Source organism: Chanodichthys erythropterus, chromosome 8 (genome assembly GCF_024489055.1).
Source record: "Chanodichthys erythropterus isolate Z2021 chromosome 8, ASM2448905v1, whole genome shotgun sequence".
In the NCBI taxonomy this organism is placed as follows: Eukaryota; Metazoa; Chordata; class Actinopteri; order Cypriniformes; family Xenocyprididae; genus Chanodichthys; species Chanodichthys erythropterus.
In genome coordinates, this window is record NC_090228.1 from 9,643,233 (window position 1) to 9,670,900 (window position 27,668).

The following is a 27,668-nucleotide window of genomic DNA, read 5'->3' on the forward strand; positions in this document are numbered from 1 at the left end:
TACTGTTCAAGTGCATACATTTTCAAATATAGAAAAATACATCCTAATAATAAACTTACTTGAACACTGTCTCTGGTGAGGAGATGATGAGTTTGAACACGTCAGAAGACTCTGAGGAGATTCACGAGTCTGTTCCTCTATAAGATTAAAACATGTTACAATTTCATTCAATACTGAATAGAAAAGAAAATACCATTTCAAATCATCATAAATCAGTTAAAAAATCATCATACCTGAGCAGGTGATTTTGGCCACTTCATTATTACAATCATTCTGTCCCCAGGGTGAAGATGGACACTGCCATAGAGTGGAATCATGACGTCGACAATTAAGTTTATCAAGCCAATTATGAGACTTCAGTCCCTTTGAAATACTGGGTTCACTGGCAGATCTTCCACAGTTCAGCTCTTGACAGATCAGACTCGCTGTGTCTCTGTCCATCTGGTTCCAGCACACATTACCCCAGGATCCATTGTAGAAAACCTCCAGATTCCCTTCACAGCCCTCAGTTAACCTGATCTCTTTAAACTCTAGATGAAAAAAGTTGAGACTCAAACTCAACTCTCACATAATTCAAGTCTGTTAATTGGGGATGGTAATCATAATAAAGAATTGTATAATTTTGATTCTGATATGGTTCCTTAATGGTTTCTTTAATGTTTTTTCTCTTTTTTCCCTTTTAAGAAAGAAATATTTTTTGGGAAAAGTCAATTGCCAAATTATGAGATAAAATAAATAATAATACATTTAATTATATATACACATCTTTGGAACACAAATGAAGATCTTTTTGATGAAATCTGAGAGCTGTCTGTCCCTCCATAGACAGCTGTGCAACTGACACTTTGACACTTCAAGAAGTTCGTAAAACTAATCCATATAAATTGAGCAATTTGATCCAAAAAGAGACTCGATCTCTTTATATGATGAACAAATGTAATTTAGGCTTTTATTCACATACATAAACATTGATTAGGGAACATAAATAGAAGCTCAACCGAACCTGCTTGATGGGCGAGAACAAACCTCTTGCGGAAGCTCAAGCATGCTGCGTAACACATGAGAATGAACCTTATTGGTTCTCACATGTCAAGCAAACAAGCTTCCGTTTACCACAACTGATGTGTAATGAGTTGATTAATGTTATGTGAATAAAAAGCTTAAATTCAATCTGTTCATCATATAAAGCGATCAAGTCTCTTCAGAAAATTTTGGACTAAACCGCTCAATTCTTATGGATTTAGTTTTACGATCTCTTTATGAACTTTTTGAAGCATAAAAGTGGTAGAGCTACGGAGCTGTCAATGGAGGGACAAAAAGCTCTCAGATTTCATCCAAAAGATCTTCATTTATGTTCCGAAGTCTTACAGGTTTGTAACAACATTAGGGTGAGTAATTAATGACAGAATTTTTGGGTGAAATAACCCTTTAACATGTATAAGTGCACAAGATACCATCAATCATAAGTTACTCAAATGTTCAAAATATTGTCAAGTTATTAAATTATTTTTTACCATTTACCTGAGCACATGACTCCTACATCCTGCTTGTGTTGACAGTCATGTTTTCCCCAGCCTGGAGAAGAGCAGCTCCACAGGGACGTCTCATTCCCCTCACACTCCACCTCATCCAGCCATATGGGTCCAGAACCAGGACCAAACCAGGTTGGTACCTGCTGGTTACTGAGGGCCACTCCACACTGCAGCTGTCTGCACACCACATGGGCATCTTTAATATCCCAGGAGTCATCACACACTGTCCCCCATGAGCCGCTGTGAAAAACCTCCAGCCTCCCTGCACAGTCTCCCCCAGAACCCACCAGCCTGATGGACCCGCGACCTGATATTCAGAGAAAGAGAAACACATTAGTGATCACTAACAACTGAAGAATCTGCCCAGATGTTGCTCTTCTCACCAAGGCAGGTGATTGACAGCTGTTGTGTGGAGCTGCAGTTCCCCAGATGAGCTTCACTCTCTGTAGAGTATTTATTAATCATTCAGTATTTATCTAAAATATACTTCATTTATTAAAATGTGTAGTTTTAATCTGAAACCCATGACTTCATTATAGTGTGAATTTGCTCACCAGAGCAGATGACTCCAACATCTCGTCTATGAGAACATTCAGCTCGACTCCATGAAGAGATGGAACATTCTGAGAGTTTTGTTTCATTCCCGTCACAATCAAACACATCAGCCCAGATTTCACCACTTCCCTCTCCAAACCAGTCTGATCCCACAACAGACACAGCAATCCCACAATTCAGCTGTCTACAGAGGACACCGGCAGCTCTTATATCCCAGCATGCATCACACACTGTGCCCCACTTATTGAGGAACCGAAGCTCCACTCTTCCTGAACAAGAGTCTCCGTTTACCAGTCTGAGATCAGTGTAACCTGAATAAACAAGTAACAGCTTATTTAAACAGCATGAAACTAGAGTCAAAATAATTCAGCAACACAACAGCAGTATATTATGTATGTGATTTATCAAAAGCAGGGGTTCCCAAACATATTCCTGGAGCCTCCACAGCACTGCACATTTTGCATGTCTCATTTGTCTGACACACCCATTTCAGATCTTGGAGTCTCGACTAATGAGCTGATGATCTGAATCAGGTGTTTGATTAAGGAGACATGGAAAACATGCAGTGTTGGGGAGGCTCCAGTAATGTGTTTGGGAACCCCTGAGCTAAAGAAATGCCAAATGTATATACTCAACCAGAACAAATAACTCCAACATCATTTTCATGGGAACAGTTGTGCTTCTGTGAAGATAATAGTGGACAGTTGTCTATCTGTGATTCATTTCCTCTGCACTGAATCTCTTCTGACCAAATTTGACCCTTTCCTTTTCCAAAAGCAGCTTCTCCCAGCACCTGTACAGGAATCCCACAGTCCAGCTGTCGACACACAACCTCTGCATCCTGCTGGTCAAAGGCAGCAGCACACACTGAACCCCATCCTTTTGTTTGAAACACCTCCACTCTCCCAGAGCACCGGTGAAGCCCGTCCACGAGTCGAAGTCTTTGCACTGAGTCTTTGAAATAAAGAGATTAATTAAACTCTCTATTGACTTGAAGCACAAGAGAAAACTTCCATTAAGATTTGACATTCTGTATTTAATTCATTCATTGTATCTGCATTAATTGTTTCTGTAATTTTATCTTTCTTCTGTAATTTTTTAATCATCATTAAATAAAGAATGTAATTAAGATTGTCAAATCAGACTGTGTATAATAAAAATACTACACATTTAATGGAGACTTTCTGCATCATAGTATATTTTATAAATAAATAAGGAATGAAGACAAATACAAAGTCATGAAGAAAACAATAGAACAAATTTCATGCTTCATAAGATCGACACTGATGCAGTTTTTGCTCACCAGCATACAGAAACATTATGTTGCTTAAGTGAAAATTATGAAAGAATGATGTGATAACAAGATGAGGGACTGCTTACATGAACACACGACACCAGCATCTTTATTATGATTTTTACAGTACTTTGCCTTATGTTCGCGGTTTGATTTGCAGTTTTTCAGTGCAGTCTCTGATCCACTACATTGTAAATAACCCATTGAAATTGGTCCTGATCCTTGTCCAAAGTGAGCATCATATGTTGCTTTTACAGCCGTCCCACAGTCCAGCTCTCTGCACACCACTGTAGCTTCACGAATATCCCACCAATCATGACACACTGTTCCCCACTGACCATCATGAAGAACCTCCACTCGTCCAGCACAGTGATTGTTGCCATTCACTAACCTCACATTCACACTGTCTACACATGAGAGAGAGGGAGAGAGAGAGACAATTATTAAATATACCAAAACATAGTATTTAAGTGTAATACATGTAAATGATTTCAGCTCATATTCAATAATAAAGCACCTCTATATGTACTTACCAGAGGTGGTGAGTTTTACCAAATAGCACAGAAACATCAGAATCAGACAACTCTCCATCTTCTCCTTCTGCTCGACACACACTAATTCATCAGCTCAGATGAAACACAAGTTTCTCCTTCTGCTCCCTCAAACACACTGAAGAAACTGGCTCCTGTCAGTCCCCTAAAGAGAGAGAGACTCTCACAGCTGCCAATGACACTCACTGTTACCTTATTAGACACAACAGAGGAAATCATCAAACACAATCAGTGACAAATCAGAAAGCAGCATTTTTATTTTCTCCATATATATCAATAAAGTGTGAGCGCTGATGAGCGGGACTCTTCCTCCAGCGTGAAGAGACACTTCACTGAGGACAGACTCGTGTCAGTCATATGTCAGCGTGGAGATAAAGTCACACTAAACTTAAAGAGATTGAGAGAGAAACACTGCAGGTTATATTCAGCATCAAAGCCTGGATCTGCACACACAACATACAACACTGATGACTGACTGATCACTTACTGACACTTGATTTCACACACATAGTTGGTCTTTGCTACATTACAAAAATTACAATAAGTTCTTTTGGGGGGCAAACGTGTATAATATTGAGAGGATTTTACTACACTGGTATCATAATCTAACCAAGAGCACAATAAACAATATGTTAATAAATTATAAAATGATCTGGACTGTTTTGTGTACAACTAATAGTGGTGTATTCAGACAATATTAGTAAATAAACACTGGTTTCTGTTTCAAAAGATATTCATTTGGCATCACAACAAGCATTTGTACATGTACATGTGTGTTCAATACGGCAATGCGTAATTAATCCAGCAGATGGCAGCAAAATGCTTATTGTAAAGAGGAGCAGACAAGAGTCTTGACATTGTGGACAGAATTTTTTCAGAAATTGGCAGTAATTTAGACAGAAATGGATCGTTTCTCTATTTTACAGCTGCAAATATTTTTTAATCTTTCATTTAGAGTTCATTTCTCTGTATATTTATTTTACTCCTTGTCTGTACTCTGTAGTTAGTGATATTTGTATTTTCATTGTTTTTATAATAATAATTTCTAAATGAAGAGTTTATTAAAAGTCTGACATTAACAGTTAAATGAAACTATAGAATTTCTTAGGTTAAAAATATAGAAATATTATTAATATATTAATAAGATTATTAACATTATTATTAAATGATTATTAACATTATTATTAAATGCTTGTTTTATTTTACATTAAAGTATTCTTGCAATTGTAATATATTTCTTTACAGATTTGATTAAATGTTACAAATTGTAAATTGTAAATATAAATTGTAATGTTATAAATTGTGACAGTAATAATAGTAATAATAATAATATTGCATACTGAATGGGGAAAAAATGTGTTTTATCTTTTTCTTTTCTTTTTTTTCCTTAGCTGATTACATGCCTGTTTGCAGCAGATAAAGCGGGAATGTTACAGCATTTCAACATTTATAACAAAGAACCAAAATACAGAAGATAAAACAAAATATGTTGCAACTCCCTGGCCTTCTCAAAATGTTAATCCATTTTCCACATGTTTATTGATATATTAGTTTAAATAAGTTGAAGGTGCAGTGAACTGTTAATAATGGGTTGTGCTGTTTAATACTGATGTTTCTGAACTGGTAGAGGTTCAATAACAGTTCAGTTGCATCATCATTTTTGCCAATGAGCAAAATACATGATTTCTCACAGGCCTCTTAAAGGTTCTCTAAACGATCCTGGGCGGAGTAACTTCCTGTTGACGTTCGAAGTGTTGTCAAACAAAACAGAGGCTAACAGAATACACACAGATGAAGTTAATAACATATAAACATATGTACATATAAAAGCTGTAAAACAATGTGAGGTGGTGGGTGTGGCCACTGACTTAAACAGCCTCTCCCTTTTTTAATGGTTCCTCCCCCAAATAATCATAATCTGCAGTTAGAAAACAAGAACAAATGAATGTATCAATATACATTTATAAAGTAACATGAGTACATCAATGTTTGCACTGCATTATGTTTAGTTATTAAAATTAAACATGACCTATTCAATGTGAGGTAAAGTGGGTCACAATAACTTACCAAACAGCAGCTCTCTCACATCTTCACTGACATTCCTCACATCATCACACTCCCTCTGACATAAATGTGTCAATCATTAGTTACATAGACAAAATCTCACACTGCACTTTAAAGTACACTATTATATATAATTTAATAATTATGTAATAATGATTAAGTTAATTTTTATAACACTAATTTGAATAGAAAAGAAAAATACTTTACCAGGGTATATAAAAAAATAAAAAAATAAATTTTTTAAACACTCACCTGCTTTATTATTGGAGAACTGCTGTATGATGATGACGTCATCATAGGTTTCTGATGTGTCATCTGCATGAAAAAAAAAGTGTCCATAAATGTCAGCTTTTGATTTTAAAAATTATGAAATCACATAAAATACACATGCATATTCAAATAATATTAATAATTATAAAATAAACCTGTAGCATGATGTCTTAGTCTTACAATGATAATATGATCGTAATTCTCTGTTCTGATTTGTTGTGCTTCTAAATTATTTAATATAGAAATTAAATAAAAAAGGAATAAACAGACACTGATTTTACTGTTCACAGGCCTAATCATTTTTTTTTAAAATTATGTGAAATCCTGTGATTAGTTAAAGTCACTGACTTGTTGGGCTTTTCATGGTGATGTCATTATAATAATCATGTGTGACTCTTACTGCAGATTCTAATAAATTAATGAATAAATAATTATGCAAAAATGTATGCAAAAAATAAATTGTTCTTCAGAAAGGACACTTCCTGTTATGGAGTAGAACCATTGAAACATGTTTACAATCACAAAACAGCCAAAATTTCCACCAGATCAAATGAGATCAAATATACATTTCAACAGAAGACACAAACTGTATCAATGCAATTCTCTCTGCATGAAACTATAACCCTGCTGATCTCTACAAATCAGGCTCTATGATACTATCAAGATTTCTGACCTCTCTGAGTGAAGTGATATTGTCTGTGATGAATCTCCTCATAAACGGCCTCAGTCGTGCTCCTGTGTCTCCTCTTAGAGCAGTGGTCTCAAACTGCCGGCCCGCGGGCCATTTACGGCCCGCCCACCCCCTCTACCCGGCCCGCAACTGATCTCAAAAATAAAACATAATCCGGCCTGCTAAATTATTATTATTATTATTCTCTAGTTGCTACCTGTCTGATAAGCAAAGAAAAAGTCGCCGTTCTATGGGGGCATTCACATATCGCGTCACATAAGCGGCCGCGCCACATTCTCCTTCTTTCCAATGCGCTTTCGCTCCAGTGGCGTCTGTCGTTGCTATGCAACCATGCCGCGCTCTCAATCGCTTCTATTATGCTTGCCTAAATTACAGTAAAAGCACTTGACTTTAAGTCACGAGCGCCGATTTAAACCAACGAAACGCGTCCGATGCAGCCATTACCGATGCTCAAACGGCATCTTGGACAAATGTGGCCCAGCTGTGTGAGCAGAAGCGCTGCAGGTGTCTGTCAAGAAACAGAGGAGCGTACAAATGTATTCAGGGATTGTATTTGTTCAGTAGTGTTGTTCAGTGCAAGATTTTAATGTTATTTAAGCTAACATAAAGTAAGGGAAAATACTTCCACTAGATGTTAAAAACTAATAATGTATGTAACAATGAGAGATTTTTATTTTGTTGGCAAAATAAAGTTGATATATAGCTCCAGTTTTTTTTTGTTTGTTTGTTTATTTCTGACCCCTCCACGCCACAAGTGTTGCTGGTTTTGTTCCTAAATTACTGATTTTTTATTCCATATATCTTGTTGGATGTGAGAAGTTGCACCAGACTATTTCAATTAATAGTATTATATTAGTAGTATTATATTAGTAATAGTATTATATAATTATATTACACTCTGTAACAATGAGAGAGACACTGCTGTTTACATTTAGTATGGTAAATAAGATATTTATAGTATAGGTATAAAAATATTTTAGTAGGCCTAATGAAATTTGAAGTAAATGAGAAATAATGGAAAGGAAAGGAAATTTTCTGAAATGTTGCGCTTTCTTGTGCTTGAAGGATAATATGGCCCTCCTATGAGGTGTCAGTCACAGAAACGGCCCCCCGACAATTTGAGTTTGAGACCCCTGTCTTAGAGAGAGCTGTGAGTGTAGAGACAAACCTGCTGTCAGTTCACAACACATGACTGATCACACACTGAATAAGACACAATATGACAGTCTCTGGATCTCTCCTACCTCTCCTCATCACTCTGTTCTGCTGAATCAGTATAAGCAGTGGCACTAAGAGCAGGAAGAGCACAACTCCCAGTACAATCACAAGCACAGAGAGAGACGGAGGAGTTTGTGGAGGAGAGACTGATGTTGAGCTCACTGTCTGAGAAACTGGAGGAGAAGATGATGTTGTTGTGGCAGGAGTAGAGGACACTGACAAATCTGACAAAAACACATTAAAATCATGCTAATACACCAATATTATTAGCACTAAAATAATGTAAAAATGACTAATATTGGTCAGTGTTTTTCTGTGACCTGCACAGGTGAGTCCAGCGTGATCTTTGTTGGAGCAGTCAGTGTGTTTCTTCAGAGAGAGAGGACAGTCCCACAGGTGAATCTCATTCCCTCTGCACTCGACTCTGTTCAGCCACTCTGTTCAGCCTCTCTTGAGCAGGTGATTTTGGCCACTTCATCTTCATTATCACAGTCATTCTGTCCCCAGGGTGAAGATGGACACTGCCATAGAGTGGAATCATGACATCGACATTTAAAATAATCAAGCCAATTATGAGACTTCAGTCCCTCTGAATTACTGGGTTCACTGGCAGATCTTCCACAGTTCAGCTCCTGACAGATCAGACTCGCTGTGTCTCTGTCCATCTTGTTGTAACACACATTTCCCCAGGATCCATTGTAGAAAACCTCCACATTCCCTTCACAGCCCTCAGTTAACCTGATCTCTTTAAACTCTAGATGGAAAAAATGAGAACCTATAAATTTAAAGAATGTAACTATTTCATTTCCACTTCCATTAACAATTTTTTTGTGCTTTTAATAGGGGTGTGACGAGATCTCGTGTCACGAGATCTCGCGAGACTAAACTGTGACGAGATTTCTCGTCGAGGCGAAAAGTAGTCTCGTGATGTTGCCATGACAGAGTGGTTAGGATGATTAGGAAAGAATATGCCACCGCTACATTTACATTACGCCTCCACTGTCGTTTTGCTTTGTATTTAAATAAAAAACATTTAATTCAGTTGGATAACGGTCGCCGCCGCTCCATATTTACAGAGTTATGCGCGATCACGAAAGTGAAAGTAAACAGGAGCGCGCATTCAAACGCGATTTCAATACCCGCATTTTGAAAGCGGCTCCCTGATGAATAGATATCTCTCAATATGAAAGCTATTTTAGGCTGGGCAGTGTAGTTGTAACCATCTCTCAGCTCTGTATCAAAGACAAATTTGGTCTTATTTGCACTTTGGTTACACTTATTGTAAAGTGTTACCATGAAAACGAATAGCCTAACAGTTTTCTCTTAATCTTATTAAGCACAAGGTTAAGGTTTCATTTGTTAACATTAGTTAATGCACTGTAAACTATGAACTAACAATGAATGACTATTCTTATTAACTAACATAAACAAAGATTAATAAATACTGTAGCAAATATATTGCTCAGTTAGTTGATGTTGGTTAATACATTAATGTTAATAAATGAGACCTTATTGTAAAGTGTTAACATTTTTATTTATACTGTTTTTATTTCTATGATCAGTTTGTGGAAAGGAGTTCAGTTAGGAGATCTAAAGTTGTAGAAGCTCATAAATCATGTACAGTAAGGTCTGAAGAGACTGAAATCGAAGAGAAGTCAGTTGAGTTAGTAGCAAAACCTTTTACAGTGCTTGAGTATTGTTGTCTTTTACTGCATATGATAATTCACACTCAGAAAGTAGAACTGAAATGACATTCATTACAAGATGATTAGTTAAAACATTTCAAATACACCTGCAGAATATTTTTTCTAGTCATGATTTCACCATTGAGGATTTCTTAAAAATAGTGTGTAAAAATCTTGTCTCGTCTCGGCTCGTGAACTCAGTCTCGAGTCTCGTCTCGTCTCGTGAGATACCTGTCTCGTCACACCCCTAGCTTTTAAGGAATGGATATTTGAAACAACTGCCAAATTATGAGACAATTTCAATAATATATACATATAAACAAGTTGTAAAATGCATGTCTTTGATTCACTAAAAAGATTCTTATTCATCCATTTAGGAAATAGACCACAATAGTCAGTTTCAGTAGAGCTGTTGAGGAGCCAAGAAGACGAAACAGACTGTTTCTATATTGTATTCTGTCTAGGGCCGGGCAACAAAATAAAATCACATCAGCCCAGATTTCATCACTTCCCTCTCCAAACCAGTCAGTCTCCCACAACAGACACAGCAATCCCACAATTCAGCTGTCTACAGAGGACACTCCCAGCATGCATCACACACTGTGCCCCATTGACTGAAGTACTGACGCTCAACTCGACCAGAACAGATGTCAGGACCAGGCGGATATGACGTTTAGCAAAGCGACAAGAGAGTCAACAGCGAAAAGTAAATAATTAATGTGTTTTTGGTCATTTAAAACTGATTTCACGGCTGAATAGAACAAACTCTCGGGTCTCGCGTGCGCAATCTTTGTTGATATTGAAGGGACTTTCGCCGCAGCGGCCGCACTAGAGTGACGCTGTTTGCGTCACTGAAATAAACGAATCTGATTGCACAGTACGTTTTGGAGTTGACTCGAATCGCGACGGAGGGCGGACTGACTGATATATCTTGTAGAAGATATATCAGTCTGGCCTTGCCAGGCAAGAACATTGACATTTTACCAGAACAAATCAGTCCCACATTGTTGTCATGGGTGCAGTTTATATTATGTGAAGATGATGATGGACAGCGTTGAATGTGTGATTCATTTCCGTTGCACTGAATCTCTTTTGATCCAATCTGACCATTTCCTTTTCCAAAAGCATCTTCTCCCAGCACCTGTACAGGAGCCCCACAGTCCAGCTCTCTACACACAACCTCTGCATCCTGCTGGTCAAAGGCAGCGTCACACACTGAACCCCAGCCGCCTACAAGAAGCATCTCCACTCTCCCAGAGCACAGTCTTGACCTTCAGTAGTTTATGGTTTCTGATAATATTTACAAAAAAGAGAAAACCGTCTCACTATGATTATGATATGGATGTAAAACAACAGAAAGTCCTTTAATTAATAATGGATTGTTTTAATGGATGAAAGGCAGTTGTTTACAAAATATGCTAATTATCAATTAAGTGCTTATGAATTGCTGTAATAACAAATAGCTCAAAATTATTTTTAATTGCATGTATGATAGATGAAAGTCAGATCAGTGATGCATTATCAGGATGATGTATGGAGCAGCTCACCTGAACATCTGACTCCAGCATCTTCACTATGATCACAGTTATGAACACCCCATCCTCTTGATCTACAGTTCTTCAGTGTAAACTCTGATCCACTACAGGACACTTCATCCATCCAGATTTGTCCTGATCCTGGTCCAAAGTAAGAATTATACACAGCCTCTACAGCCTCTCCACATCCTATCTCTCTACACACCACTGCAGCATCAGTCATATCCCAGTGATCATGACACACTGTTCCCCACTGACCATCATGAAGAACCTCCACTCGACCAGCACAGCGACTGTGACCACCAACCAACCTAACAGTTTCAAAATCTGTCCATGAAAGAGAGAGACCAGACACTGAATTCAGAAAGTGAAAATTACAGAATACAGTTTGTTTTAAAGACTTTTTTTTTTTTTTAAGGGTATACTTACTAGATGTAATGGGTGATATCAGTGAGGATAGAAAAATACACATCAGATTGCTCTCCATCACCTTATACTCTAGTACAGAAAGTTCAAAATGTAGCAAACATTTCCTTTCTGCTCCTTCAAAGGCACTGAAAAATTGGGTACTGTCAGCCCCCTTTAAAGAAGAGAGAGAAAGTAAAAGAGACTCTCACAGCTGTTACCTTATTAGACACAGCAGAGGAAATCATCAAACACAATCAGTGACAAATCAGATATTATATATCAATAAAGTGTGAGCGCTGATGAGCGGGACTCCTCCTCCGGCGTGAAGAGACACTTAAACCTTAGAGAATAATAAACAACAGCAATAAACATGTTTAATGCTGCAATGCTGTATTTATCCAGCAGATGGCAGTAAAGCACCTCTTATTGAAGACTACAGGGTCTGTCCCTGTGTTGAGCATGAAGGAGCTGTGAACATGTTTCGGGACAGAAATCAATGGTTTTTCTTCTCTTACAGCAACATTTATAAGTAACTTGTTTCATGTAGAGCTCATTTTCACTGCACATTAATTTACACTTTATCTGCTGTTGTAACAGACTATAGTCTATGCACAGAGGGACAGAATGTAATTTTCAGCAAGAGTGATTTTAATATCAGGTTTTTCACAGACAAACTTTAAATTTGCCCTGTAATCTTAAATATTTGGCCTTTTCATATGAGTTTGATGCTTCATTTTATAAGAAGAAAAATGGAAACAAAAACAGCATTTCATCATGTATTCAGTTTAATGTCACAAATTACACAGAGCTCTGGCATTCAACTCTTATTTATTGTTAAACATTGAGGAGGTAAATAATAGCAGGATGTGTCAACCTTTATCTGTCTGTCAATCATGTAAAAGTTAATTTTAAATAAAAATATTAAATACTTGATTCCCCCTCATCCAAACCTTAATTCATCCTGTGATCAAACAGGAAATTTCAGCACAGAAACCTCTTCCTGTTCCCTTTTGACATTGTGCTGCTGTGACATCATCAAAGTGACAGGTCTGCTTACTGATGACGTCAGCAGTGATGATAAGATGTGAATGATGTGTATTGACAATTTTTAATCACTTTTATCATCTAACTAAACTCTATTCATTTGAACTTAATGAAATAAGATGAATTTAAATTTCTTGTCACAATCTTTCCTTACTTTCCCATATCGTAGGTTATTCTTTTTTATTTAGTTACATTAATCAACTTCACTCACATTCTGTGATGTTTAAGAGGAAATAATCTGCTTTGTTTTCTTAATTTCCCATATGTTACTTGTGAATAATCCCTGTTTAGAGGCGCAAAGTAATTCTCTAGAATCCTCACAGATGTCTACACCTTTGCATACCTTTGTATCTCCCAGAAACATTATATTCTTGTAAATAAAATATTAAATTTTGCTCTATTTAAGTTAATTCAAGCTGACATACACAAGAACTAATTCTGGTAGTAAGTTTATGGGAAAACACGATAACTTACAATATCTATTAAGTGGTAAATCTATTTTCATCATTTAACATTTATAGTATTTTGCATATTTTTCTCCTTTCCTCTAATCACTCTTCTAAAAAATATTTTTCTGACATGATGAATGAATGTTATTTTTTTATTAGGTGAAAAGCATGTTATCAAAATAAAAAATAGCTCAAATACTAAAATTTGTTACTGAATTTTGCACAGCATGAAACCTTTCATTTAAAAACATTTAAAATAACGTAAAATATAAAACACTGAATCTTTAGTAGCAAAAAAAAAAAAACATTATCTCCAGTAACTGTAATATGAATTGATGATCAGAGGCAGTGGGTGTGGTCAGTGAGTCATATGGCCCCTCCCTCTTTATTTGACTCCTCCTCCACATCATCATAGTCTGTTTTTAAAAACAAAAGCATATTCATATTTTCATTGTTATAAATGCATCAAGATTTACTTTAAATGAGGAACATAACAAATAAACGTAGAAATAGGCTATAGAAATGTGACAATAACCGACCCAACATGTTTCTCTCATCTTCATCACTGTTCTTCACATCATCATACTCCTCCGGATCTCCCTCTGAAACACATGTGAAATAAAACCTCACATTGTGATTTTAATACAGCTTGTGTCACTGATGATGTCATTGATCTCTTTCCTACACAAACCCTAATTTTATTTAAAAAAAAAATTTTATTTGTTTTTTTTTATGTAAAAGAATTTTAAGTAATTAAGGCTATCCTCAATGGTGTAATAACCAAATTCTCAGATGTAGATATTAATAATACAACCTTACAAAATCCTCAACTTTGCAAATTTCCTTTTTTGATAAATGTTTTAAAGGTGCCGTAGAAAGTCTTTTTAAAAGATGTAATATAAGTCTAAGGAGTCCCCTGAATGTGTCTGTGAAGTTTCAGCTCAAAATACCCCATAGATTTTTTTTTTTTTAATTCATTTTTTTAACTGCCTATTCTTGGGCATCATTAAATATGCGCCGATTCAGGCTGTGGCCCCTTTAAATTCTCATGCTCCTCGCCCCCAAGCTAGCGACTGCCTTAAACAGCGTTCACACAAAGTTCACACAGCTAATATATCCCTCAAAATGGATCTGTACAAAGTGTTTGTCATGCAACATGTCTAATCGCGTAAGTATGGTATTTATTTGGATGTTTACATTTGATTCTGAATGAGTTTGATGGTGCTCCGTGGCTAAAGCTAACATTGCACACTGTTGGAGAGATTCATAAAGAATGAAGTTGTGTTTATGAATTATACAGACTGCAAGTGTTTAAAAAATGAAAATAACGACAGTCTTGTCTCCGTGAATACAGTAAGAAACTATGGTAACTTTAACCACATTTAACAGTACATTAGCAACATGCTAACGAAACATTTAGAAAGACAATTCACAAATATCACTAAAAATATCATGATATTAGGGCTGTGAATCTTTGAGTAGACAGCGATTCAATTCGATTTACAATTCATAGGTGTTCGATTCGATTCAAGAATGATTCTTGCAAATTCAGAACAATTTGATTCGAGACGATTCACATTAAAATTTAATGCGATTCGATTCGATTCTGCATTTTAATATGCATTTATAAGGATATTGAAATGCTTCCCTCAACGTGTCTTAGTCAGGGTGTGAATTACACAGTGGCCTTCAGGGGGTCAGAGAGTAAGGGCAAAAACAAACAAACAAACAAAAAACCTTTTGTCTATTGTTAATGTTAGTTCATGTTAGTTCTCAATGATGCTACATAACTTTATTTTAATAGCCTATAAAAATTGGCATTTGTGGAAATTTACATAAGTCAAAACTTTAAAAGGGCTTTAAAAGTATTGTTAGGCCTAGTTCATGTTAACTATAGTGTGGGATAGTGTTAATGGCCACACAACCTTATTAAAGTGTTCCAGGTACATTAAACATACTAATGCTTACATGGAGAGACTATCAATCCTAAAATAACTTTTCTTCACAGAATAGTAAAAATCCCTCTTTGTTCTCTTTATGCGGAACATTTTCCTTATGGTGATTCTGAAAGAAAGCGCTCTGGGTTTCTACTGTTGCTATAGTAACGAACGCAACTTGAACGCGCATCTGATTGATAAACCGCGCGCTCTTATGTCAGTGTTGTTAATGGTGTAGGTATTTCAGTTTCCTCGCACATTCAGTTTAATGACATTAAGTTCATAATTTCATTTATCATTCGAACTGTGCGTATGCATTTAGACACTTACATTATTATGTGTTTGCTCCGTCCATGCAATAAATACGCGCCTTGAAACTGCTCAGGTAATGTCAATGAAACATTTCCGATGTTTCCACGCAATAAAAGCGTTTTATTTCAACAATAGTGACCGCGCAATGACTTGGCAGCTTTATCAATTGCTTGAGCAGTTTGACTCAGGACTATTGCTATAGAGAACCGTCATGTTCATTTAAACAGCAGTGGCCGTCCTGAGGAGAGCTCAAACGTGGGCTTGGGCTACGGACTGAGCGCGAGCACAATCCAGTCGGTAAAGTGCAGCCGCGCGTGTCTGTGAATGAGAGCTGTGAGGGAAGGCACAAAATGACGGCGCATGTCTGTGAATGTGGCGGTAAAGTGCAGCCGCGCGTGTCTGTGAATGAGAGCTGTGAGGGAAGGCACAAAATGACGGCGCACAAACGTCTCCATCAATTCGCGCATGTAGTAATTTTAATGTTTATATATTTGAAATACTGAATCGCGATTAATCCGATTCTTTGCATTTTACATCGATTATCGACCGAAATAAACGATTCACGATTCAAAAAACATGTTTCAAGATCGATGCATCGTCAGAATTTGTAAGGTGCATCGAGAAAACGAGTGAATCGTTACACCCCTACATGATATCATGGATCATGTCAGTTATTATTGCTCCATCTGCCATTTTTCGCTGTTGTCCTTGCTTGCTTACCTAGTCTGATGATTCAGCTGTGCACATCCAGACGTTCTGCCCTTGTGTAATGCCTTGAACATGAGCTGGCATATGCAAATATTGGGGGCGTACACCCCGACTGTTACGTAACAGTCAGTGTTATGTTGAGATTCGCCTGTTCTTCTGAGGTTTTTTAAACAAATGAGATTTATATAAGAAGGAGGAAACAATGGAGTTTTTCCATGTACTGAACTCTTGTTATTTAACTATGCCAAGGTAAATTCAATTTTTAATTCTAGGGCACCTTTTTAATAATAATTTTATAAGAAATTCCTTTAATAAATATTCCTTTTTTATTGCCCTATTTTTTGGATTGACTTTAAAATAGAAATGACACACACAAAAAAAAAAATAATAATAATAATTGAACAAAACTCTTAATTTAGAACCTTATTACATTTGACTTTGTTTTCAAACTTCTGAAAAACAAAATTACACAATTAACTTTAATTATTTTGGCAAAGTTTTGTATTCATAAGACAAAAATAACTCCAAAGAAACTCTCATATATTACCTTTTGTAATACTGATCTCACAATATACTTTGAAACCCTTTCAAACATGAGATCACTCTTTGCATTGTACTTGTCTGTGACTGAAATAAGTAAAAAAGAAGAAGAAAAGCTTGATCTCTTTCTCCTCACGACTGTCTGAGACTATTAGATTTACTCCTGATGAAGTCATGATGATTCATTAATGGTAGAATCATATTTTCATAGTTATAAATGCATCAAGATTTAGTTTAAATGAGCAACATAACAAATAAAAATAGTTATAGGCTATAGAAATGTGACAACAACTGACCTAACAGGTTTCTCTCATCTTCATCGCTGTTCTTCACATCATCATACTCCTCCTGATCTCCCTCTGATACACATGTGAAATAAAACCTCACATTGTGATTTTAAAACAGCTTGTGTCACTGATGATGTCACTGATCTCTTTCTCCTCATGACTGTCTGAAACTATTAGATTTACTGATGAAGTCATGATGATTCATTAATGGTAGAAACATGTTCAATATTAGTGGATGATGATAAAATACAGTTCTGTGTGACTCACCTGTTACACCTGGAATGCTCTGTCCATTAATGATGACATCATCATAATGCTCCGGTGTGTCCACTACATAAACATGAAGATATGAACAGAACAAATGATACATCATCATATCAGAACTGAGCATCACTTCAGAGGTATTATGTTAAACACACACAAACAAAAAAATAAAAAGTAAAAACACCTTTTTTAATATTAAAGTTCTGTCCACTCGTCATGACATCATCATAACTCTCAGGTGTGTCTTCTAGAAATTGAACATGAGAAACACATACAAAATATAATTTATATATATTTTTAATATATAAACACAGATTTTATATACTTTAATTATTTCATATCCCATTATTCAATAAGAGCGACACCTGTCTCACGATCTGGTTTCAGTCCATCAGTGATGACATCATCATAGTATCCCGGTGTGATTTCCTTCATCATCTCTTCTGCATCAAAACATGTTTATATTTTGAGTGTTTTTAATATTTTAGGAAACAACATAAATGCAAAATATACTGTTGCACTTCTTGAGATCATTCAGCTTTTTTAATCATCTGGTAATGAATGAATCATGTGATCAATTACTGACCTTTCAGGCCACTGGTGACATCATCATAATATACAGTCTTGAACTCTTTTTCTAATAAGAGAAAACTTTTAGTAAGTTTTGTGAACAATTGAAACACATTTCAGTTATTGCTAAAATATGTGAAATACATTTGATACATTTTTTAGAGTTTGTAAATCAAATAATTTTTGGTGTTGTTTTGAATATTCTTCAGCTCTCTAACCTGAGAGAAGCTCATCAGCATCTTCATACCCAGAATGCAGTTCTTCAGAGATGAGACTCCCTGTTAAAGGAGCAGAACAGTCAGAAACATGTTCATCATTACAAACAGACTGAATCCTCATTTCCTTTGGATCAGAAAGCATGTTGTTACTGAAAACACAACACAAATATTAATTACTTACATTTTAAAAGCATTAGAGGCAGAAATCTCATGTTTTAGAGGCCTATTAGTAAACACACATGTATCCTCACATGAACCCATTCCTCACTGCCTTCCAGAAATACACACAGGAAGAGACAAACACACACACACACACACACACACACACACACACACACACACACACACACACACACACACACACCTGCACCTACATGTACAAACATAAGAACCTCCTTATTACTCCTAAAAATACACACAGGAAGAGACAAACACACACACACACACACACACACACACACACACACACACACACACCTGCAGCTCTGTGGTTTTCTGCAGGAGGTTTAACAGGACTAATAATAGATGAACATCAAGTGTCTGACAGACTCTCTTATTAATTCATCATATTAAATAAGATTCAGGGCTCATGTCTCACCCCTCTGAGTGAAGTGATTGTGTCTGTGATGAATCTCCTCATAAACGGCCTCAGTCGTGCTCCTGTGTCTCCTCTTAGAGAGAGCTGTGAGTGTAGAGAGACAAACCTGCTGTCAGTTCACAACACATGACTGATCACACACTGAATAAGACACAATATGACAGTCTCTGGATCTCTCCTACCTCTCCTCATCACTCTGTTCTGCTGAATCAGTATAAGCAGTGGCACTAAGAGCAGGAAGAGCACAACTCCCAGTACAATCACAAGCACAGAGAGAGACGGAGGAGTTTGTGGACGAGTGACTGATGTTGAGCTCACTGTCTGAGAAACTGGAGGAGAAGATGGTGATGGTGTGGCAGGAGTAGAGGACACTGACAAATCTGTCGAAAAAGACACAAACACATTAAAAATCAAATAAAAGCAAATGATTGGTTTAAATACCTAAATATTATTACCACTAAAATGATGTAAAAAATTACTAATATTGGTCAGTGTTTTGCTGTGACCTGCACAGGTGAGTCCAGCGTGATCTTTGTTGGAGCAGTCAGTGTGGTTCTTCAGGGAGAGAGGACAGTCCCACAGGTGAATCTCATTCCCTCTGCACTCGACTCTGTTCAGCCACACAACACCTTCACCAGCACCAAAGGTTGAATTCCCATCAGCCCTCAGTGCTGCTCCACAACCCAGCTGTCTGCAGACCACCTGAGCATCGCTGATGTCCCACAGATCATCACAGACTGAGCCCCACACAGCGTTATGATACACCTCCAGCCTCCCAGAGCACCGGCCCTCCCCTCCACTCAGTCTGAGAGGAACATGATCTAAATCACACACATCAACATCACTGACCAGATTCAGCACATTTACAACAAAACACACTGAAACTGGAGGCCTTTAAAGCTTTGATTAATTTCGAATGTGGAATAAAAATAATTTAGTGCACAAACAAAAATTAAAATAAGGAAGTATAAGCTTATGGTAAACTTACTTGAACACTGTCTCTGGTGTGGAGATGATGAGGTAGAACATGTCAGACGACTCTGAGGAGATTCATGATTCTCCTTCTCTGAAATTTTAAATATTCAAAACTGTTTCACTGAACAGAATATTAGACATCATAAATAATATTTAACCTAACATGATCATGTCAAACTAAATCAGTTAAATATCATCTTACCTGAGCAGGTGATCTTGGCCACTTCATCTTCATCACAGTCATTCAGTCCCCAGGGTGAAGATGGACACTGCCATAGAGTGGAATCATGACGTCGACAATTAAGTTTATCAAGCCAATTATGAGACTTCAGTCCCTCTGAATAATTGGGTTCACTGGCAGATCTTCCACAGTTCAGCTCTTGACAGATCAGACTCGCTGTGTCTCTGTCCATCTTATTGTAACACACATTTCCCCAGGATCCATTGTAGAAAACCTCCACATTCCCTTCACAGCCCTCAGTTAACCTGATCTCTTTAAACTCTAGAAAGACAAAGATGAGAATCAACTTCAACTCTCATGTGACTTAAGTCAGTTCATTTGGGATGGAAATAAAAGAAATTGATGACTGAATCAATTGATGGTTCTTTTAGTGCTTTTACAGAATAAATATCTGGAAAAACAAAATTCAAATCAATTTCCAAAGGATGATCTAATTTTAATAATAAATATATTTAAAACATTTACTGTAAAACAATTCATGCAAAGAGTGTTTACACAGACTTTTTTTTAGTAATTTTTTCAGTCTTTTTAAATGCAATTTAATGTAATACTCAATTTTGAACAAAAAAATGTGGAAAAAAATATTTAATTGATTCATATTTATAGAATGCTACTGACCAAATGCACAATATGTACACTACTGTGCAAAAGTCTCAGACATGTCAGTATTTTCACCCCCCCAAAATGGTTTTGAGCCAGTTATTTATATCTTTTGCTGTTTTGTGTCAGTAGAAAATATGAGTTTACATTTCCAAACATTCCTTTCGCATTGAATTGTAATAAACCTGTGAGATTTTTACTTTCGAAAGTAATGTCATAAATAGATTTTATTTATCAATTAACTTCTATTAACTAAATCAAATAGATATTTAGTGTGACCATTTAAAACCCCTTTTGTCCTAGGTACACTTGCACATAGTTTCAGGGGTTAAAGCGTCTTGGAGATGTTGCCGCAGTTCTTCTGGATTTAGTCTGTCTCTGTTTTTTCTGTTTCTTCAAGTAATCACAGACTCGATAATGGTGAGATCAGATCTCCATGTGGAGCACCGGCTGTTGTCAGACTCCTTGTGCATATAAAAATCTCACTGGATTAATGCAATTAATGGCAAAAGGAATGTTTGGAAATGTGAACTGATATTTCCTACTGACACACTACAGCAAAAGATATAAATAACTGGCTTAAAATCCATTTTTGTTGGGTGAAAATACTGACATGCCACAGCACTGTATATTAAGCTACATTTTGTTGTACGAGCAGCATCCAGTCAGTAACTTTTTCAGTCGGTCAGTTGGTTCTAAGCTGTATGTTTTTGATTCACTGAACAGAATTGACTGTTTTGTTCAGGAATCACTACACTAGTTATGCTGTATGCTTTTGATTCACTAAAGGGCCGAAACATTAAAGTCATTCATTTGGCAATCAGACTACATTAGTCACGCTATAAGTTTCATCCTGTATTCAGTAATGTTGTGTTACTGTACCGATAAGAAAGTACTTCAGTAAACTCTGTCATAGTATTTTAATACAGTACTCCATCCACACCAAAAAGTACATGTGAAAGAACTGGTTGGTTCTAATATTTTCAAAAGAACCTATTCTCAGTTCCCAACACTGCTGTTAATGTGCATAATAGTATACTGGATATTGTCAGTCACATACATAGGTTATTGAAATGTTATTATTTAAATTATTCTTTACCATCTACCTGAGCACACGACTCCTACATCCTGCTTGTGTTGACAGTCATGTTTTCCCCAGCCTGAAGAAGAGCAGCTCCACAGGGACGTCTCATTCCCCTCACACTCCACCTCATCCAGCCATATGGGTCCAGAACCAGGACCAAACCAGGCTGGTACCTGCTGGTTACTGAGGGCCACTCCACACTGCAGCTGTCTGCACACCACATGGGCATCTTTAATATCCCAGGAGTCATCACACACTGTCCCCCATGAGCCGCTGTGAAAAACCTCCAGCCTCCCTGCACAGTCTCCCCCAGAACCCACCAGCCTGATGGACCCGCGACCTGATATTCAGAGAAAGAGAAACACATTAGTGATCACTAACAACTGAAGAATCTGCCCAGATGTTGCTCTTCTCACCAAGGCAGGTGATTGACAGCTGTTGTGTGGAGCTGCACTTGAGAGTTTGTGGAGATCTGCAGTTCCCCAGATGAGCTTCACTCCCAGAGCACTGGAAGCCCGTCACACACTCATGACTGTGTTCAGGACTGGATGAAGAGGAGCCGGAGAAGTTCAGCACAGAGCCACAGCCCAGCTGTCTGCAGACCACAGAGGATTCAGTGAGACTCCAGGAGTCCAGCAGAACTCTCCTCCAGACCTGATGGATGGAAACTTCCACCTCCCCCTCACACTGTCTCTCTCCAGACAACCGCACCAGACCATCATGAACAGCCAGAGAGGAATCTGAGTGAAAGATGTGAACTTTATTAAGATATTTCTAGATAATTTATAATATTTTTTTAAATAAAATCCCCTCACTAGAGCAGATGACTCCAACATCTCGTCTATGAGAACATTCAGCTCGACTCCATGAAGAGATGGAACATTCTGAGAGTTTTGTTTCATTCCCGTCACAATCAAACACATCAGCCCAGATTTCACCACTTTCCTCTCCAAACCAGTCTGATCCCACAACAGACACAGCAATCCCACAATTCAGCTGTCTACAGAGGACACTGGCAGCTCTCATATCCCAGCATGCATCACACACTGTGCCCCATTTACTGAAGTACTGACGCTCAACTCGACCAGAACAGATGTCAGGACCATTGACCAGTCTGAGGTCAGTGTAACCTGGACAAAGAACACAGAGGTTAATGAAAATAATCAAACCAAGAAGAAACTGATCAAATAATTACATCTTAATATTTAACAATTTGATTTATCTATATAAAGAGGCTGAACATTGACATTTTACCAGAACATATCAGTCCCACGTCATTCTCATGGGTGCAGTTCATATTATGTGAGGCTGATGAGTTACACTGTTGAAAGTGTGATTCATTCCCTCTGCACTGAATCTCTTGTGTCCACATCTGAGCATCTCCTTTTCCAAAAGCATCTTCTCCCAGCACCTGTACAGGAGCCCCACAGTCCAGCTCTCTACACACAACCTCTGCATCCTTCTGGTCAAAGGCAGCAGCACACACTGTGTACCATCGTCCTCCAAAATACATTTCCAATCTTCCAGAGCACAGGTGAAAACCAGCAACAAGACTTGATCTTCCGAAGGTTTTTGTATCTGATGATTTTGTCAGAGAACACAGCACATATGATAATTTTATTGTGTTTAAAAGGATGAAAATGAATGAACATTAAAATTAGATTTTAGAACATTAAAATTAGATTAGATTATTTATTATTTAAATAATTATGAATTGCACTGAAAGCTATTTAAAATTGCATATGATGTTTGTGGATGAAAGTCAGATCAGTGATGAATTAACACGATGATGTATGGAGCAGCTCACCTGAGCATCTGACTCCAGCATCTTCATGATGACCACAGTTATGAACACCCCATCCCCTTGATCCACAGTTCTTCAGTGTTGACTCTGATCCACTACAGGCCACATCATCCATCCAGATTGGTCCTGATCCTTGTCCAAAGTGAGCTTCACTCACAGCCTCTAGAGCCTCTCCACATCCTATCTCTCTACACACCACTGCAGCATCAGTCTCATCCCAGTAATCATGACACACTGTTCCCCACTGACCATCATGAAGAACCTCCACTCGACCACTGCAGGGACTTTTACCACCAACTAACCTAACAGTCTCCAAATCTGTGCATGAAAGAGAGAAAGATTTAGCTAGTAGCAGTAGTAGCAAACAGCAAACAACCATCTGTAGAATATTACAAAGTTGAGGAACATATTCATATGTTGCAGAGAACATAGTATACACAAATATAAATATATTATTCTGATCCAGACAACCAAAGATGAGGCATAATCGGAGCGCTCTTCTGAACAAGATAATTGGACAAATCACCTTGTCAACATTACACTGTTTGACTGTAAATGCTATAATACATTACAACATATTATTAATAATAGTCTGATGTCTCAAAATTTCACTTTCAGATATTACACAGGTCTTTATTCAGTTTCTAGTGGTCTAATGCCATCAGACAAACTCCTTATTCAAACAAGTAGATTTTCACACCTTTACAGTCTATTTTGTACTTACCAGATGTTGTTAGAGTGACTATAGAGGAGAGTAAAACGAGTGTCAGACATCCCTCCATCTTCTTCTGCTCGTCACACTGTTTGTTTGACTCTGTTTCTCCTTCTGCTCCCTCAAACACACTGAAGAAACTGGCTCCTGTCAGTCCCCTAAAGAGAGAGAGACTCTCACAGCTGCCAATGACACTCACTGTTACCTTATTAGACACAACAGAGGAAATCATCAAACACAATCAGTGACAAATCAGAAAGCAGCATTTTTATTTTCTCCATATATATCAATAAAGTGTGAGCGCTGATGAGCGGGACTCCTCCTCCAGCGTGAAGAGACACTTCACTGAGGACAGACTCGTGTCAGTCATATGTCAGCGTGGAGATAAAGTCACACTAAACTTAAAGAGATTGAGAGAGAAACACTGCAGGTTATATTCAGCATCAAAGCCTGGATCTGCACACACAACACACAACACTGATGACTGATTCTGTAAGCCTGATCACTTCAAACACTTGTAACTTAGTAGAAGTAGAATTTTTTCATGAATAATCTTAAAAAATGTAACATTTTAATCTTATTATTTCTGGATAAATTATGCTATACATGGATTTTACTGCTTTGTTCTTTTATTCTAAAAATAAAATTTGATTACACCATAGTATAAACTATATTTTTACTAAGCTATTCAACTGTGTTTTTATTAAATAAATTAAATATTATCTACATAAGTAAACCTTAGAGAATAATAATGGACAGTAAAAAAACATGTTTGATGCTGCAATGCTGTATTTGTCCAGCAGATGGCAGTAAAGCACCTCTTATTGAAGACTACAAGGGTCTGTCCCTGTGTTGAGCATGAAGGAGCTGTGAACATGTTTCAGGACAGAAATCAATGGTTTTTCTTCTCTTACAGCAACATTTATACGTAACTTGTTTATGTAGAGCTCATTTTCACTGCACATTAACACTTTATCTGCTGTTGTAACAGACTATAGTCTATGCATAGAGGGACAGAATACAATCTTTAGCAAGAGTGATTTAATATCAGGTTTTTCACTGACAAACTTTAAATTTGCCCTGAAATCTTGAATATTTAGTCTTTTCATGCGAGTTTGATGCTTCATTCTATAGGAAACATTTAGTATTACATAATAAAAAATACAGATACAGGTTTGTTCCTCGTATTAGTAAAATATATTTTCAGCATAAAAAAGTTTCACCAATAAACAGAACTTCATGGAATGTAACTCAGAATAGCATGTATGTATTCACATAGACTTTGTATTGACTGAAAATTACACAAGATAAAATTCTTATTGTATTAACACTGCAATTTCAGTAAGACGGCATTTGTAATGTCACCTTAATGCATTCTAATACATATTCTCTTCAATTAATAAACTCTTATAACAAAATAAAGTGTTGTCTTTACTGATTATCTTTCCCCCCTTTTTCTTTTTTTTTAGTTGGCACATATGAATACAAACTGTAACTGCAGGTGAACAAATATACCAACTAAATTTCCTGGAGCATGGAGGTGAGTATTAGTGGGTTACTGAACATAGTCTTTAAGGTAGTGAGGTCTAATCCCTTTTCTTCCAGACTTTGTAATAGAAACAACAGGAGTGTCTGTGTTTGGTTTGAGTCTGTCACACTGTCTCTGTTCACCAACAAGTCTGTTTTTTCCTCTACTGTGTTTCTGTCCCTCCTGAGGTGTCGGCGGTTTCTCCTCAGAATGAGTCGAGCTGGACGTCATTAGACCTGTAGTCCACAGGTTTCACAACTGTCGCTTTTCTCCATGTTTTGTTCCTCTGGCTGGACACGGGCTCTGTTTCCTTGTTTTAGAGGATCTAGATCTCTTGCATGTCTGTTATAATAAGCAGCCTGACGGTTCTTGTTTTCAATCCGTCCTTGTCGAGTGTGAATGACCTTTGGTTGTAGCAGGGTATCATGAGCATCAGAGATCTGGTTCTCCTACTGAACAATCGCTGTGCTGGACTTGCTTTGATTTTTCAATTTTCTGTCTTTACTTGTTTCCTCTCTGATGGCCTGGAGTCTTTCTTCTGCTATATGTACATGCTGGACAGTGTTTATGCTTTCAATCTCCATTTCTACTGAACTCTCTGATGCATGTTCAGGTTAGTATGAGCGGCTCAGTGTGTCAGATAGCAACATATCCTTCTCTGGGATGTAATTGACTTCAATGTCATATCTCTGTAGTCTAAGTAACATTCTTTGCAGGCGTTTTGGGCTCAGCACGGGTTTTCTTACGGTTTTCCAGTGGCTTATGGTCAGAGTGTACAGTTACTTTGCGCCTATATTTTTCCATACCAAAGACAATGGTTTGATGCTCTTTTCTCTGCATCTATTCATCAGTGCTCTCAGATTGTCGTCATGGTCTTGGTTTGCTAATTCTAATATCTCACCATCTCCTGTGATGAGGATGTCATCAGCTATGACATATAAACCTCTCAATCCTTCCAGAGTTTGACTGAGTTTTCTTTGAAACACCTCTGGAGCGGGGCTGATGTCCATCGGCATCCTCAGCCATCTGTATCTGCCATACAGTGTGGCAAATGTGGTCATGTAACTCGATTCCTCATCCAGGGTCACATGCCAAAATCCATTTTTGACGTCACACACAGTGAAAACGTTTGCCCTTGACAAATCTGGTAGTATTTCCTCTATTGTCAGCAGAGGAAAGTGGCATCTTCTCAGAGCTCTGTTGAGTGGTCTTGGATCTGTGCATATCCTGAGGTTTCCTGATGACAATATCAAGACTGCTAATCCACTCTGTACTGCAGTCTACTGGTGTGATGATCTTAAAGCTCTGCTTTAAGTGGCGCAATCATCGCCACAGGGACCCGTCTCTTGCAGTTTACAGCTCTTTTATCTTTTCTCTCAGCGTGCACGTCCTCTGTCACTCGTCCTTCAATCGCTCTGTTGTCCTGCAGATTTGCACACATTTTCCCAAAGTCAAATCCTGCTCCCTTAATAGTCTCTCTCAAAACAGAGCTGGATATGCCGAAAACATTTCTATCGCGGATCAGAGAATCTTTGATCTGGAGATCAATCTTAAATCAGCTTCATATTTTGTCAATGTTCTCATCAGAGCTGATTTCTGACAAAAAACGGTACCTTTCTGTCTCGTTCACTTTTGGACTGCAGTGGTCATCCAGTGCACTTGTTAATCTGGTGTCGAGGTTGGGATCAGGGTCTCGCACAGCTCTGAAAACTTTCAGCTTCTCCAGCGTCCGCCAAAGTAAGATTCATGTACAACGTGAACTCTTCTTTCCACAGTTTCCATGATTTCGCCAGATTAGTTGAGTTTGCCACCATGTTTCGCTCTATCCTATAATAGACGGTTAACGCCAATCTAGTTGCGTACATTTAACTTTATTAAACACAACAAACCCGTCCTGTACTATCAGATATAAACAACAAAAGACGACTGGTGTCACACTGAATACAGTCCGTGCTGCAACAACCACCATCCCAACAGCAGAGCATTTAAACCAG

General features: G+C 37.5%; 1 protein-coding gene and 1 pseudogene across 1 annotated transcript in view; both read right to left on the bottom strand.

Moving 5' to 3' along the window:
• The window catches only part of LOC137024525 (scavenger receptor cysteine-rich type 1 protein M130-like), a 123,039-nt gene extending 121,042 nt beyond the window's left edge, over nt 1-1,997 (bottom strand). The window contains exons 1-3 of the mRNA XM_067392173.1: nt 1,916-1,997; nt 1,522-1,839; nt 231-530 (exon numbers count right to left, since the gene is read on the bottom strand). Coding sequence (XP_067248274.1) covers nt 231-530; nt 1,522-1,839; nt 1,916-1,997 — 700 coding nt within the window. The remainder of the gene's footprint in view (nt 1-230; nt 531-1,521; nt 1,840-1,915) is intronic.
• A 45-nt stretch (nt 1,998-2,042) lies between these two features.
• LOC137024529 (deleted in malignant brain tumors 1 protein-like) lies at nt 2,043-26,690 on the bottom strand (annotated as a pseudogene).
• Nucleotides 26,691-27,668: the final 978 nt, after the last annotated feature.